The sequence below is a fragment of the Pygoscelis adeliae genome, unplaced genomic scaffold (assembly GCF_000699105.1).
Source record: "Pygoscelis adeliae isolate BGI_AS28 unplaced genomic scaffold, ASM69910v1 Scaffold66, whole genome shotgun sequence".
NCBI classification, from domain to species: Eukaryota; Metazoa; Chordata; class Aves; order Sphenisciformes; family Spheniscidae; genus Pygoscelis; species Pygoscelis adeliae.
Genome location: NW_008825167.1, coordinates 7,200,959 through 7,213,142, shown reverse-complemented (window position 1 = coordinate 7,213,142; position 12,184 = coordinate 7,200,959). Strand labels below are relative to the sequence as shown.

At 38.2% G+C, this 12,184-nt stretch overlaps 1 protein-coding gene across 1 annotated transcript in view; it reads right to left on the bottom strand.

Moving 5' to 3' along the window:
- Positions 1-320: 320 nt before the first annotated feature.
- SH3BP2 (SH3-domain binding protein 2) overlaps positions 321-12,184 on the bottom strand; it is a 20,618-nt gene continuing 8,754 nt past the window's right edge. The window contains exons 4-13 of the mRNA XM_009328805.1: positions 10,829-10,946; positions 10,157-10,227; positions 9,669-9,757; positions 7,643-7,708; positions 6,472-7,060; positions 5,266-5,374; positions 4,005-4,060; positions 3,501-3,582; positions 3,193-3,252; positions 321-2,717 (exon numbers count right to left, since the gene is read on the bottom strand). Coding sequence (XP_009327080.1) covers positions 2,580-2,717; positions 3,193-3,252; positions 3,501-3,582; positions 4,005-4,060; positions 5,266-5,374; positions 6,472-7,060; positions 7,643-7,708; positions 9,669-9,757; positions 10,157-10,227; positions 10,829-10,946 — 1,378 coding nt within the window. The 3' untranslated portion in view covers positions 321-2,579. The remainder of the gene's footprint in view (positions 2,718-3,192; positions 3,253-3,500; positions 3,583-4,004; positions 4,061-5,265; positions 5,375-6,471; positions 7,061-7,642; positions 7,709-9,668; positions 9,758-10,156; positions 10,228-10,828; positions 10,947-12,184) is intronic.

Sequence of the window (12,184 nt, the reverse complement as noted above, 5' to 3'; positions counted from 1 at the left end):
TCCTCCGAGATGCTCTTTTCATTATGGTCGTACTTGCATTTTGTGTCCACAGATAAAATGAATGTTTCAGTCCTCAACCCTGCACTCAGGAAACTTTGAAGCAAATAGAAAATGGGCAATTTCCACCCCCAGCCACACTGTCCAGAATGCCAAGTTTCTGACAGTGTTGCTTACACCAAAATTTGCTTCTTAAGGGGGCTGAAAACTAATTCTTCTGAACTTCACAGTTAGAAGAATCAAGGACTATTTAACACAACTACAAACAAAAGCATTAGAACACACACCCATGAAGTTAAAGACACCTGCACAAAATTAGGCAAACTGGCATTGAAAGTTTATCCACTTCAGAAATATATACATTTATATAAAAAAGGAAATCAACACAAAAATTTACATATTTGCAAATCTTGTATTACACAGGTAAAGACAGTGTTATGTTTTATATGTATTGGATTACATAAGTATTTTTACAGTTTAAAGATCTTAAGAGTATATGCTTGCAAAAAAAATTAAATATCTGAATAGGGCCCGACAGATAGCATACTGTAAATATGACTGTCATGACACAATGAAGGCAATTATTCCCAGACAGAGAAACACTTACTCTGTAAACAGTATGTGTAAATACTGCAAGAAACTAGAACTTGCTCTGATATACATACATCTATATACCAAAAATATTTTTAAAATGCTTTGTTGGCTGAGCCTTCCTTACAGAGTGGATCATATCAGGGTAGTGAGCCACAGGGATCTTAAAAATAAGAGGAATTAAGAAACTTAAGTTTCAGGTTCTGTTGAATATTGGATATTTTAAGTACTGCATATTCTTTACTTTACGCACATACAGAATTTTTACAGCAGGAACAGAGATCAAAAGACTGATCCTGTGTCCGTCTGTGTCTTTGCAAAAGATAGAGGCAGAGTTTCTTGCCTTGATTCCTGTGTACGGTCCTAATATTACATCTCTTTATTAAGGAAAATCCCTTAGGGATTAAATCCTGGTTTACTGTTTTCATAAACAGGAAATTCTTATTCTGTAATGGTTTTGTTCATGTTTTTAAAGTTGTGACCATCTAACTGTAACAAGATTAAAACTGACATGTATAAACTTTGAAAAGGTAACAGAAAAAAATGAAGCTTATGGATGCAGATTCAGACTGATAGAAACTAGATACCTTCTCCTGTTTCAGGAGTGACAGGATTATTGTTTTTAAAGTTATTATTACAAGTCTTGTAAACATTATTAGAGATACGAGACCGTTATAACAGTACTTTTGAATCAACAAAGTTACTTAACAGGTAATTAAAATAAATTTCTCCTCTTCATTAAAATTTAGGAATAGGGCAATTTTGGCATAAATATCAAGCCCTTGGTTTTAGGATACCTGTCCCCAAAATATTAGGGAACAAATATTACAAGCACCCTGCTAATGCCTATCACTGATAGTCTGATAGTGCTGATAGTATGTTAAAAACAGATTTTATTTGGCATGCAACTACAAACTGAGTAGCGATTTTAGTAATGGAAAACTTCTTGTTGAACTACAAGTAGACTAGGGCAGTATGTTTTGCCCTAGAACAGAACATGCAATAGGCTGACAACCTGATCCTAAGAGACTGACCACAAAGACTTATGGATTGATAGTAGCATCACTCATGGTTTCAGGGGTGTGTGTGTGTTTTGTTTTAAAGAACCTTTGATGATGGCAATGTGAGAGAAAACTACTAGTCAGAACGTGGGATATTCAAAAGACACCCTCCCTTCCCCCTTAATCTTAAGTAGTCCCTTCTCTTTTCTCATACCCATTAAAACTACTAGTGGCATTTACCCTTCCTGTTCAGAGCTAAGTAATGGGACTCCCATGAAAGCCAAGTCAGTATTATCCCACGCCTATCTGAAGTGCATGTCATTAATGTGTGGGATGCCACAACCGTATCAGTTGGATAGTACCCTGATACTGATTACTGCAGACACTGTAATCAGAAGTTACATTTACCTATGAGGTGGCTTAAAAAAAAAAGCCACATTTCCTGATCATCTTCACCTACAATAAACCAAATTATTTGCACAGAAATCTTCATTATTTACACATCAACTATACAAGTAACACAAATTCTCAGCTGAGCACCAGTGCTGACTTAAGGAGTAATACCTTCAAGTCAGAGTATTAGTATTCCCTGTCACAAGTGAATTGATACACTTTCAGAAGTTTCCCCTTTCTGTATCGGTTGTATTCAGACCACTTCTTTGTTCGTGTCCGTCTTCCACATTCCAAGGAGATTTGTAATAGCAGCAGTTTTATAAAAGGTGTAGGTATCATGGACAGCTTTCACAGCATAATCAGTTCAGATCTTTTTAAAAGAAAAGACCATAAAATCCACTGATCTGGATTGTAAGGTTTTACCAAGAGTTCATTAAATGGAATCTATATACAATTCATGCGAGAATAAATGGTTGAAACAGACTCAGTTTCTGTGTGCAAACAATGGGATGTCCAACAGTGGCAGGACTCCACATCTAATTCAAGGGCAGCAGGGAACCCATTAGTCCTAAGCGTCAGTGAATTATGCCAGTCATGTCACCTTGGTTTAGAGTAACCATAAGGACACCGAAGAATCAGGCTGTCATGACTAGGTAAGACATGAGTGCTATAGTATTCGACCAAACTTCCCATGTTCAAAAACATGATGTCTGAATCCAGGTAAAACTTGCAACCCTGTTGTAGAACAAAAACATATGTAATCATTGACAGTAATTTTTCCAACTCAATGTTTAAAAAAAAAAAAACACACCCCAAAACATCATCATCAGAACTAAGAAGTTCTTTCAAACAAGCTACTGCTTCGCAAACTAGTCATTTACACAAATAAGCTGAAATTAAACTCAGGAACTTAATATTCCTTCCTTTAGGATTTGAATGGAACTGAGATTTAGATGTGAACATTTACAGCTAGTGTGTCTTTTGCATGATACAGCAACTAGAAAGCCCAGATCTGAGTACTCAAACTCTCATCCTACAACCAGATATTTGGAAATCAGCTTACGTTTACTTTTAGGAATGGGAAGAAGTTTAGACTCTAACTTATTAGTCCCGATATATACCTATACACCTCCACACTTTACACACATATACACACATGAAATTCATACATGCACGTATATACACAAGCACACATAGTGCAGCTACTAACCTTTTCAAAGATTCTGTAGTTTCTCACTTTTTCTGCAGATTCATCCCATACAACCAATACCTTGAAGAAGAAAAATGCAACATATTCAGTCTGTGCTAATAAGCTCTTCTAAGTCAATGTATTATTAAGGAATTAGTTGCGATCCAGCCTAAAAAAAAAATCACTAAAGTTATGATAGTGATTGTCTCAGATTTTCTTGCTTTAAGGAAAGGGCACATTTAAATTGTTAAGTACTTTATCATATATAAGATACAGTATCTCTAAATCAAGAAGGTTTTTGAGGGGTAGATTCAGCAATTGCAAGTTACCTTTCCAGGCTTAGTAGATGAATTCCTAATACAGTACAATCCATTTTGCGGTTGTCCCCGTGGGCTACTAGCTTTAAATGTCCTAAAAATAATACAGAATTACATATATTAGCATTTTCTGTATCAGATAAGTAAAATGCCTAGATTCTTAAAATTCTTATTACAAATCTCTATTTCGGTTGTAATAATTCATAGTACATCATAGCTGAAAAAGTTTCACTGTTCTAGCACCTGAACCAGCAACACAGCACGGAAGATCTGGCTTTCTGTCCCATCTAGCATCCTGGCAGAATAACCTTCTCCAGATGCAAGTAGTATGCATTTTCAATTGATACATGGGCACCGAACTAACTCCTCTAAAAAGCAATTTCCACATTAAAGGAATTTAAATACTTTTATTGTGTTTTTAAACACAAATTCTACCTATCAAAATGATCTTTGGACTACTGTTCAGTGCAGGTTTTTGTAGGACTTCTAAGCAACTATTTTAAAGTCACATTCTACCTTTCAACTTCGAAGGATTCAGAGGTATTAAGAAATACTGAAGCAGGCAGCCCAACCTGTAAAAAATATAAAGAAAAATAAATCACCATGCAAGTCAATAACAAGTCAAAACACTAGCATCTTGTTACGCAAATAAGCTACAGCCATCAGCATCTGAAATTATTAATGGTGATTTAATCTTCACTTCATGCTTCTTCCTCCTTTACATACAATATTAAAATCCAGAATTTATCAAGGCATTCCTTAAAGCTAGGGAAAAAAAATAAAATAAAAAAAAAAAAATCACACAGCACTGTGTTTTCAGAAAGGTGTTTTTGATTTTCCCCCAGGTCCTGCACTTTGGCCACAACAACCCCATGCAACGCTACATACAGGCTTGGGGAAGAGTGGCTGGAAAGCTGCCTGTCGGAAAAGGACCTGGGGGTGCTGGTCGACAGCCGGCTGAACATGAGCCGGCAGTGTGCCCAGGCGGCCAAGAAGGCCAATGGCATCCTGGCCTGTATCAGAAATAGTGTGGCCAGCAGGAGTAGGGAAGTGATCGTGCCCCTGTACTCGGCACTGGTGAGGCCACACCTCGAATACTGTGTTCAGTTTTGGGCCCCTCACTACAAGAAGGACATTGAGGTGTTGGAGCGTGTCCAGAGAAGGGCAACGAGGCTGGTGAGGGGTCTGGAGGACAAGTCTTATGAGGAGCGGCTGAGGGAGCTGGGAGCTAGTTTCTAGCACCCTTTCCCCAAGCATTAACTCCATCAGGTGCTGAACTGAGCCACATTGACGGAAAGGATACAACAGAGAAGATTTACTGACTTACTCTGTGTGTACACAGGCAGTGGTGTAATAGGGGAGAATGGAAGGTGTGGGCTTTTCCCTGCTCCAGCCCTACAGAGGCAGGAAGAGAGCCATGTGTATGTGGGTTTCTCTTCCCAAGTAAGAAGTGATAGGACCAGAGGAAACAGCCTCAAGTTGCGCCAGGGGAGGTTTAGATTGGATATTGGGAAAAATTTCTTCACTGAAAGGGTTATCAAGCACTGAAACAGGCTGCCCAGGGAAGGGGTTGAGTCACCATCCCTGGAGGTATTTAAAAGACATGTAGATGTGGCACTTAGGGACATGGTTTAGTGGGCATGGTGGTGTTGGGTTGACGGTTGGACTCGATGATCTTAGAGGTCTTTTCCAACCTTCATGATTCTATGTTTCTATGCATTTAAAACATTCCCAAAAGTATACATAAGTAAGAAATGGATCATCTGCTTGATCTTACCTTTTCATAGTCATCATCAGAATCATCATCAGGTTGGTTTGGCTTGGAGGGTAGTGCTGGTTTTTCAAATGAGAAGCTTCTAAAACTCTGTCCATCTGGTGGTGATCTCCTGGCAGAAACAGAACAAAAACTGAAGGACATTTCCTCAAGAAAACAGAGCAAATATACACACAACACTGAAGGGATAATAAAACTAGAACTGAAGAGTAAGTTTCTGTTTAGTCCCCAAATCAGAGATTAGTTTAGGTTGGAAGGGACCTCTAGAGATCATTTAGCCCAAGCTTCTGCACAAAGCAAGTCCAACTAGATCAGGTAGCTCAGGAAGCCGTGTCCAGTCAAGTTTAGAGTATCTCCAAGGATGGAGATTCCACAGCCTCTCCGCAGCAACCTGTTCTGGTGCTTCACCATCCGCACAGTGAAAAGTTTTTCCTAATATCTAGCTGTAATTTCCCTAGGTTGTGACTTCTGCCTGTTGCCTCTCATCCTATCACTGCAGACCTCTGAGGTCTTGCTCTATCTTCTCCATACCCACCCATTAAGTAGTTGTAGACAGCAGTGATCTCCCATTAGCCTTCCTAAAGGCTGAATGAATCCATTTCTCTCAGTCTCTTCTCACATATCATGTGCTACAGGTTAAACATCTTGGTGGCCTTCCACTGGACTCACTCCAGCATATCAGTGTCTTCCTTGTACTGTCTTTAAAAAGTTTATTACTTGTTCTTCAGAGCTGCTAAACGATCCAATGGACAAAAATATTTTCATCTGACTCGCCACCACAACTAGTTCCACATTCCTTACTAGAGCTGATCTTAATATAAAATGAAGCACGTTTCCTATCTTCACAGAAGCCTAAAATTGTTTTTGCAGCTCATTGAGGCTCTGACATAAAGGTTTCTTATTCACTGCAATCAAAGGCTTTTAAGTCTTTATGACAGACCCGAAAACAAATGAACTACAAAATTTGGGTGTAATTCTTTTTAAAGTTTAGTTTATCTACTATTCCTTTCTGAACTATTTCAGAAGCTAAACTCGTTGCAGAATTTTCAAATAACAAATACAGAGGCAAAAAAGCACAACTCTGAGGAAGAGAAGGATGGTGCAGGGAAGAGAAACAGATGTCCATGTGAATCTGAGAAACATGTCTGTCAACAAGTTAACTAATACACAATGGAAAAATTTAATAGCGCATTGTATTTTCATACTTACTGTAACTGGGGACATGAAGACTTCTCTGGTCTAGGCTTAATTCCAGGAGGCTGGTGGCTTGGCACAGGCGGCTTTGGGAGCACGGGTGGCACAAACAGTCCAGGTTTACCTTGGTCTCTTGGCACTTTGGGCTCTACCGGTTTTTCAGTAAACTGTGACAGCTTGGGTTTACTGCTTGGTAGTGGAGGAGGAGTTCGCGGTGAAAGGTTTAAGGTTTTTAGCTTCTCACATCCTTCTGGAGTAGCAAGAACTTGAGCTAGAGGCAGAGGCTCTGGAGGCAGTGAGCAAGATTCTTTGACACACACAGGCTTTTTGAAAAGAGGTAGAGGGGGTACAGGGGGCAGCTCTTCGCCTAGCCTCCAGCTTGAGGATTGAATCTTTAGATTAGGTTCAGCTCGGCACTGTAACTGGGGTTCTCTCATGTTTAAGAGATCCTCTAGTTTGATATCAGGTAAGCTTCTTTTAGGAGGTGGTGGTGGGACTGACACAGTAGATTTGCCAGCAAAGGAATTTGCCCTTGATTCTGAGTAGGCAGCTTTTCTGACATGAGGAACTGGCGGAGGCGGGTAGGCTGGGGGCAGGACCATATCTACAGAAAGAAAACATCCAAAAAACATAACACACTGAGGGGAAATACGGTATGTCAAGAAATGAGACTTTTCAAATTTATTTTCTATATGATTTAAGATATTCCATTGGCATCTGGTCTAATAGTATCCAAAATGCTGGATAAGCATTTAACTTTCAGCACAATTCTGAATGTTACATGTAGTAAACTCCTGCAATTTTTATTCAGGCATGGCATATGATGACTTCACAAAGAGTTTTCCCTTTGCTAAAAATAAAGAAAAAGAGACTACATTAAAAGCATTACCCCTGCTCCAGACTGATGACCAGATACAGGTCCTTCCAGGGCAGGAGGCCTGCAAGAAAACACGCCCTTAAAAGGCATGTAATACTTTCTGTAAATTGTTACTGCTGTTATTAGAAACTTTTGACCCTAAATACCTCTGAAGATTAGATACCTGTGCATTGCTTCATCTATTTTACCACCTGCAATGCTTAACAGATGACCAAGCCAAAATAATAATCTGGCATTCTGCATGAATATTGCCTTCATTGGTGGCCTTTCATGGGGCCTTTTGTGAAGGGAATGAAAAAAATCACATACCATCTTTCACTATGTCAGAAGTATCTGGCTGCAAGTAAGACTCATCCTCTTCCTCCTGGTCGTAATCTGCAGATAAAAATCAATGTGTCAGACTCTGGTAAGTACTCCTGGAACCAAGAAAGAGTATTGAATACTTATTGCTTTGTAATAAACAAGTATTTTTCAGTTAATTTTTTTTTTAAAAAGAGGTGAAAAAAATTATAAATTTTGGTCCACCTCTCTGCTCTTTAGAATAGGTGTTTCCTTAAATTTTTATGTCAATTAAGAAAGCCATCGCTTACAACAGTGGGATATGAACTACACTGCACATTAAGGTTTTTTCCATCTTTCAAGTTAAAATTTACTTTCTGGTGACACTTTCTAGTGTTACAGCCTTCCTGAGAAAAATTCAAATCAGTTGCAGAGACACAACTACATGGATGCACTGGCAAAACCAGCTGGAAAAAAATAATTCCCAAAACCTAACCCTAACACAAAAACATTGATGATTTTGCAATACAGAAGCCTAAGCAAGCCCAGTGATCTACAAAACAATTCTTTTGCCTTTCCTCCAGCAACAAAAAAAAATGCACCACAACAAACAGCTTAAATGGTTTCAATGTTGCCTTTTAACTGTAAGTCAGAATAATCAAGACATGAAAAACATGCTACTTCTAGGCAGTAATTTCTCATCATTGACTACGATAGGAGGCTCAAGGACAATATGCAGTATTCCAGAGAAATGCATTTTAAAAAAAAAGGTAAGAGTATCTGATAAAAATCAGTTGGCTTTTCTAATTTTCCTAATTTGAACTCCTGCTAGGCCTCTTAACATAATTCGTATTGCATACAACCCTTCCCTCCGATAAACACGGAAGTACTAGCTACAGTCCTACATGAAATGCTGATGAGTCTTTTCCTCTGCTTTGCAGCAATTGAACCGGATTTCCTAAAAAGACTCACTCCTGCCTTTTTGTCCTAGTCAGGGAAAATAGTCAGGGATTTCCTTTCAGGAAATGAGAGTACTTGCTCCAGTCAACCCTGCCCTTAGAAATCTAAAAGGCAGATGGGAAAATGCCTAGTAAAGGAACTATGTTGAACCTTGAGGCAAGGCTTCTCATGTTGGATTTTACTAACGCGTTTCTTGACTAGGAAGTCAGTTGCTGAAACACGCTGTGAATGCCTATCTGACAGGCTTTCTGTCATGTCCTCACTTCTAATTAAAAAATAAACACACTCAGCCACAACTGTTTACTGTGAAACAACTACAGCAATGAACAGGTATCAAACTTTGAATAAAAAAAGTCTATGCTAAGAATGAAATTTTCAGAGCCTTACTTCAAAAAAGTTACTCAGTTTGAAAGTCATTGAAGAATGTTATGCTTTGTGTTTCACATAGGCCCATCCTATGCCTAATGTAAGATCTTCCTGAACAGGAGGGATGATCGTTCCTGTTTCATACTAAACAGACTACAAAACAGATGCAACATCTCAGCGTGGGTGACTGCTTGTTTTGTAGGGCAGGTGAATTAATTTTACAGTCTAGATAGGAGCTAACTAGCTCCACAATGTTTTACTGCATTGTCTCTGCATGTTTTCAGAATATACTTTCAAGTGACTAATATCCTATTATTATAATTATATTCAATTATTGTCAATAATATTCAATTATCATAATAAAGACCACTTTGTATTTCCACACTATGATCTAGGGACGTACTCAAAAGTTTTATCTTTTTGCTAGATCTACAAGCTCTCCAACATGCAGTCTTAATAAAAATTTTAAATAGTATTCTTAGGGTGTCAGACACCTCCTTGAAAGACCTGAATTTCTTTAGTTACCATTTATTTTTCCTAATGGTTTATGGCACAGAATATCTGCTTCTGATTTAAAATTACAATAACAACTACACACCTTGTAAAAACAAGAATTTATAGTTGCAAATTGGATCAGTTTGCTTAAGCTATAGGAATAGTTCCTGCAGAATCCAGAAGAAATAAGTAAGCAAATAAATAAATCCTATTTATCAGTGTCTAAATTTGTCACCTTCATTATCTGCTGAATGATGAGAATACTTGATATCAATGGGACGTTCTACTGAGCCATAGAAACTGTCTGCATCAGAACCAGAGTCACTGCAAAAGAAAAGAGAGTACCTTCTGCATCACTGTGCTATGGGCCTTGGGACAGTAAACATGTCTGTTAGCAGGACTGTAGCACTGGAAAGGAACGCTGGAAAAGCAGAAGCAATCTATTCCTATTTCCCAATTAATAGCCAGATATGTTGCTGCTGTCATTTTAAGGTTTTTATTTGTTTTACACAAAGCTGACATTTGAAGTTCTCTTCGTAAAAAGATGTATTTTTGTCTTGATGTTATTTAAACTATGTGTTAGGAAGGCCTTTCATTCTTGGGCCTTATTGCACCTGTTTTTATTTAACAGTAAATTACTTGTAGGTGCAAAAAGCCTAAATCACCGTTGTCAAGAGCTAGTGCAAAAGGGATAAAGAGCAAATAAAGATTAAGGGTTGATACCTGAATTCCATTATTGTTTCTTTCTTCTCATGGTAGTGATCAATTTCCCTCCTCAGGGATAGCATCCAATTCTAAATAAGAATAAAAATACAACATTCAACACACCCATCTTTAAATCATTAAACAAAGATGGACAGTATCTGTCCTCTGTAAGAACAGAGTAACTGCACAAGGAACCTACATTGAAATAGTGTTTATCCATGACTATATATGCGTTGAGAGGACTTATCAGTCAAAATGTTTTGACTCTCTAAAATGCTATAAGAACATATTAAAATATTAAACTTTCAGTTTGCAAATTTCAAGCTGTTATTTCTAAAGCCAGGTACTTGTTCATAGTATGTTTATGGGTGAGAGATTTCACTGAACAGTTTTCATACTTTATCACAGGTTTAACATATAAATATTTGTTCCTTGGCTAAAAATAAAACGAGCAATATGGAGAAAACCATGGCATCTAGTATGTCACTTATAGCCATTCCCTAAATTACAACTTGAACTAACACTAACTTAATAGTTAAAACTTCAGACTTGATTTTCAGAGGACCCCAAAGAACTAGGTATACAAATTTCAGTGACAGCTGCACATCCAGTTCATTTATATTTTAGGGAAGTCCAAGATTCACTTTCTGCTTCAAGGAAAATCATATTGCAAAAGAAGAAGAAAGTTACCTTTCTTTCATCTTCAGAAGAAGCTGAAAAAAACCACGTCCTGTGCTTCTTGCTAATGTGAACTAACTTGAAAGGAAACACATTGCTTGATGTTGTCTCCTCAGCTGCCCGCATAACCCTGAGAAACAGAACAACCAATACATAAAACCCTTAATCTATGAAGTTAATTCCGCTCTGCAAGTCATAAAGCTCTGGTAGAAAGCCATTTTACCGGCCAGTTTTGCCCTACCAAAAACAACCCCCAAGCCCAGGATAACACCACCAAAATCCCCATATGTGCATTTGTTGTACTTCTCCAGTGGTAGAAAGGACAATGCAAGAGCGCTGGCAGGAGAAAAAGCACTAGTTAAACCACCAGCCAGACTTATAAATGGATGTTTTCAACTGTTCAATAGTTTTAATGAATTGCATTCATTCACAAGCTTCACACCATGGCAAGAAGTATTTAGGATGCCTGTGATCCTTATTTCAGAAAGGCACAGAGGAGAAATCAAAACACAGGTTGTCCATGAAAATAAATGAGAACTAATATTAAAAGTTAACTTAATTTTTCCACTTTTCCCTTATGAACATTTTCTTGCGCTTTATTATTTTAAAATAAGCATAACTCAACCTCTTTCACAAACTGCATTAGATACGTTTGTTTCTTATTTTATTCCTCCCCCCCCGCCCCAGGAGTCTCAAATGAGGAAATTCCTTACACACACAAAAATTTGGTTGTAAATGCTCGCTATAAGGCTTTGGAACAAATAAGGAGGCTAAAATCCTAAGACTGTGGGTAACCTAAAAGTAACATTTCTAAGATTTATTCAGCATAAGCCATAGAGAAATCTGATTAAAGTTTTTACAGTCATTATTGGGACTTTCTTTCTTGTTCCTAAACTTTTTAACTCACCAATTTCCTCATATAATACAGTATTTCCATAAGTCCTTAATATTTAAGGAAGGTGGTTTGTAAATGTAGGAAAAAAGATTATCAGAGACATTTGACATTTGGTTAGGTACCTAATCAAGATAACATTGTTTTGGACTTTCAATACTTAAAGGGGACTTACAAGAAAGATGGAGACAGACTTTTTAGCAGGGCCTGTTGTGACAGGACAAGGGGGAATGGCTTTAAACTAAAGGGGGGTAAATTGAGACTAGATAGAAGGAAGAAATTTTTTACAATGAGGATGGTGAAGCACTGGCAGAGGTTGCCCAGGGAGGTGGTGGATGCCCCATCCCTGGAAACGTTCAAGGTCAGGCTGGACAGGGCTCTGAGCAACCCGGTCTAGTGGAAGATGTCCCTGCCCATGGCAGGGGGGTTGGACTAGATGACCTTTAGAGGTCCCTTCCAACCCAAACTATTCTATG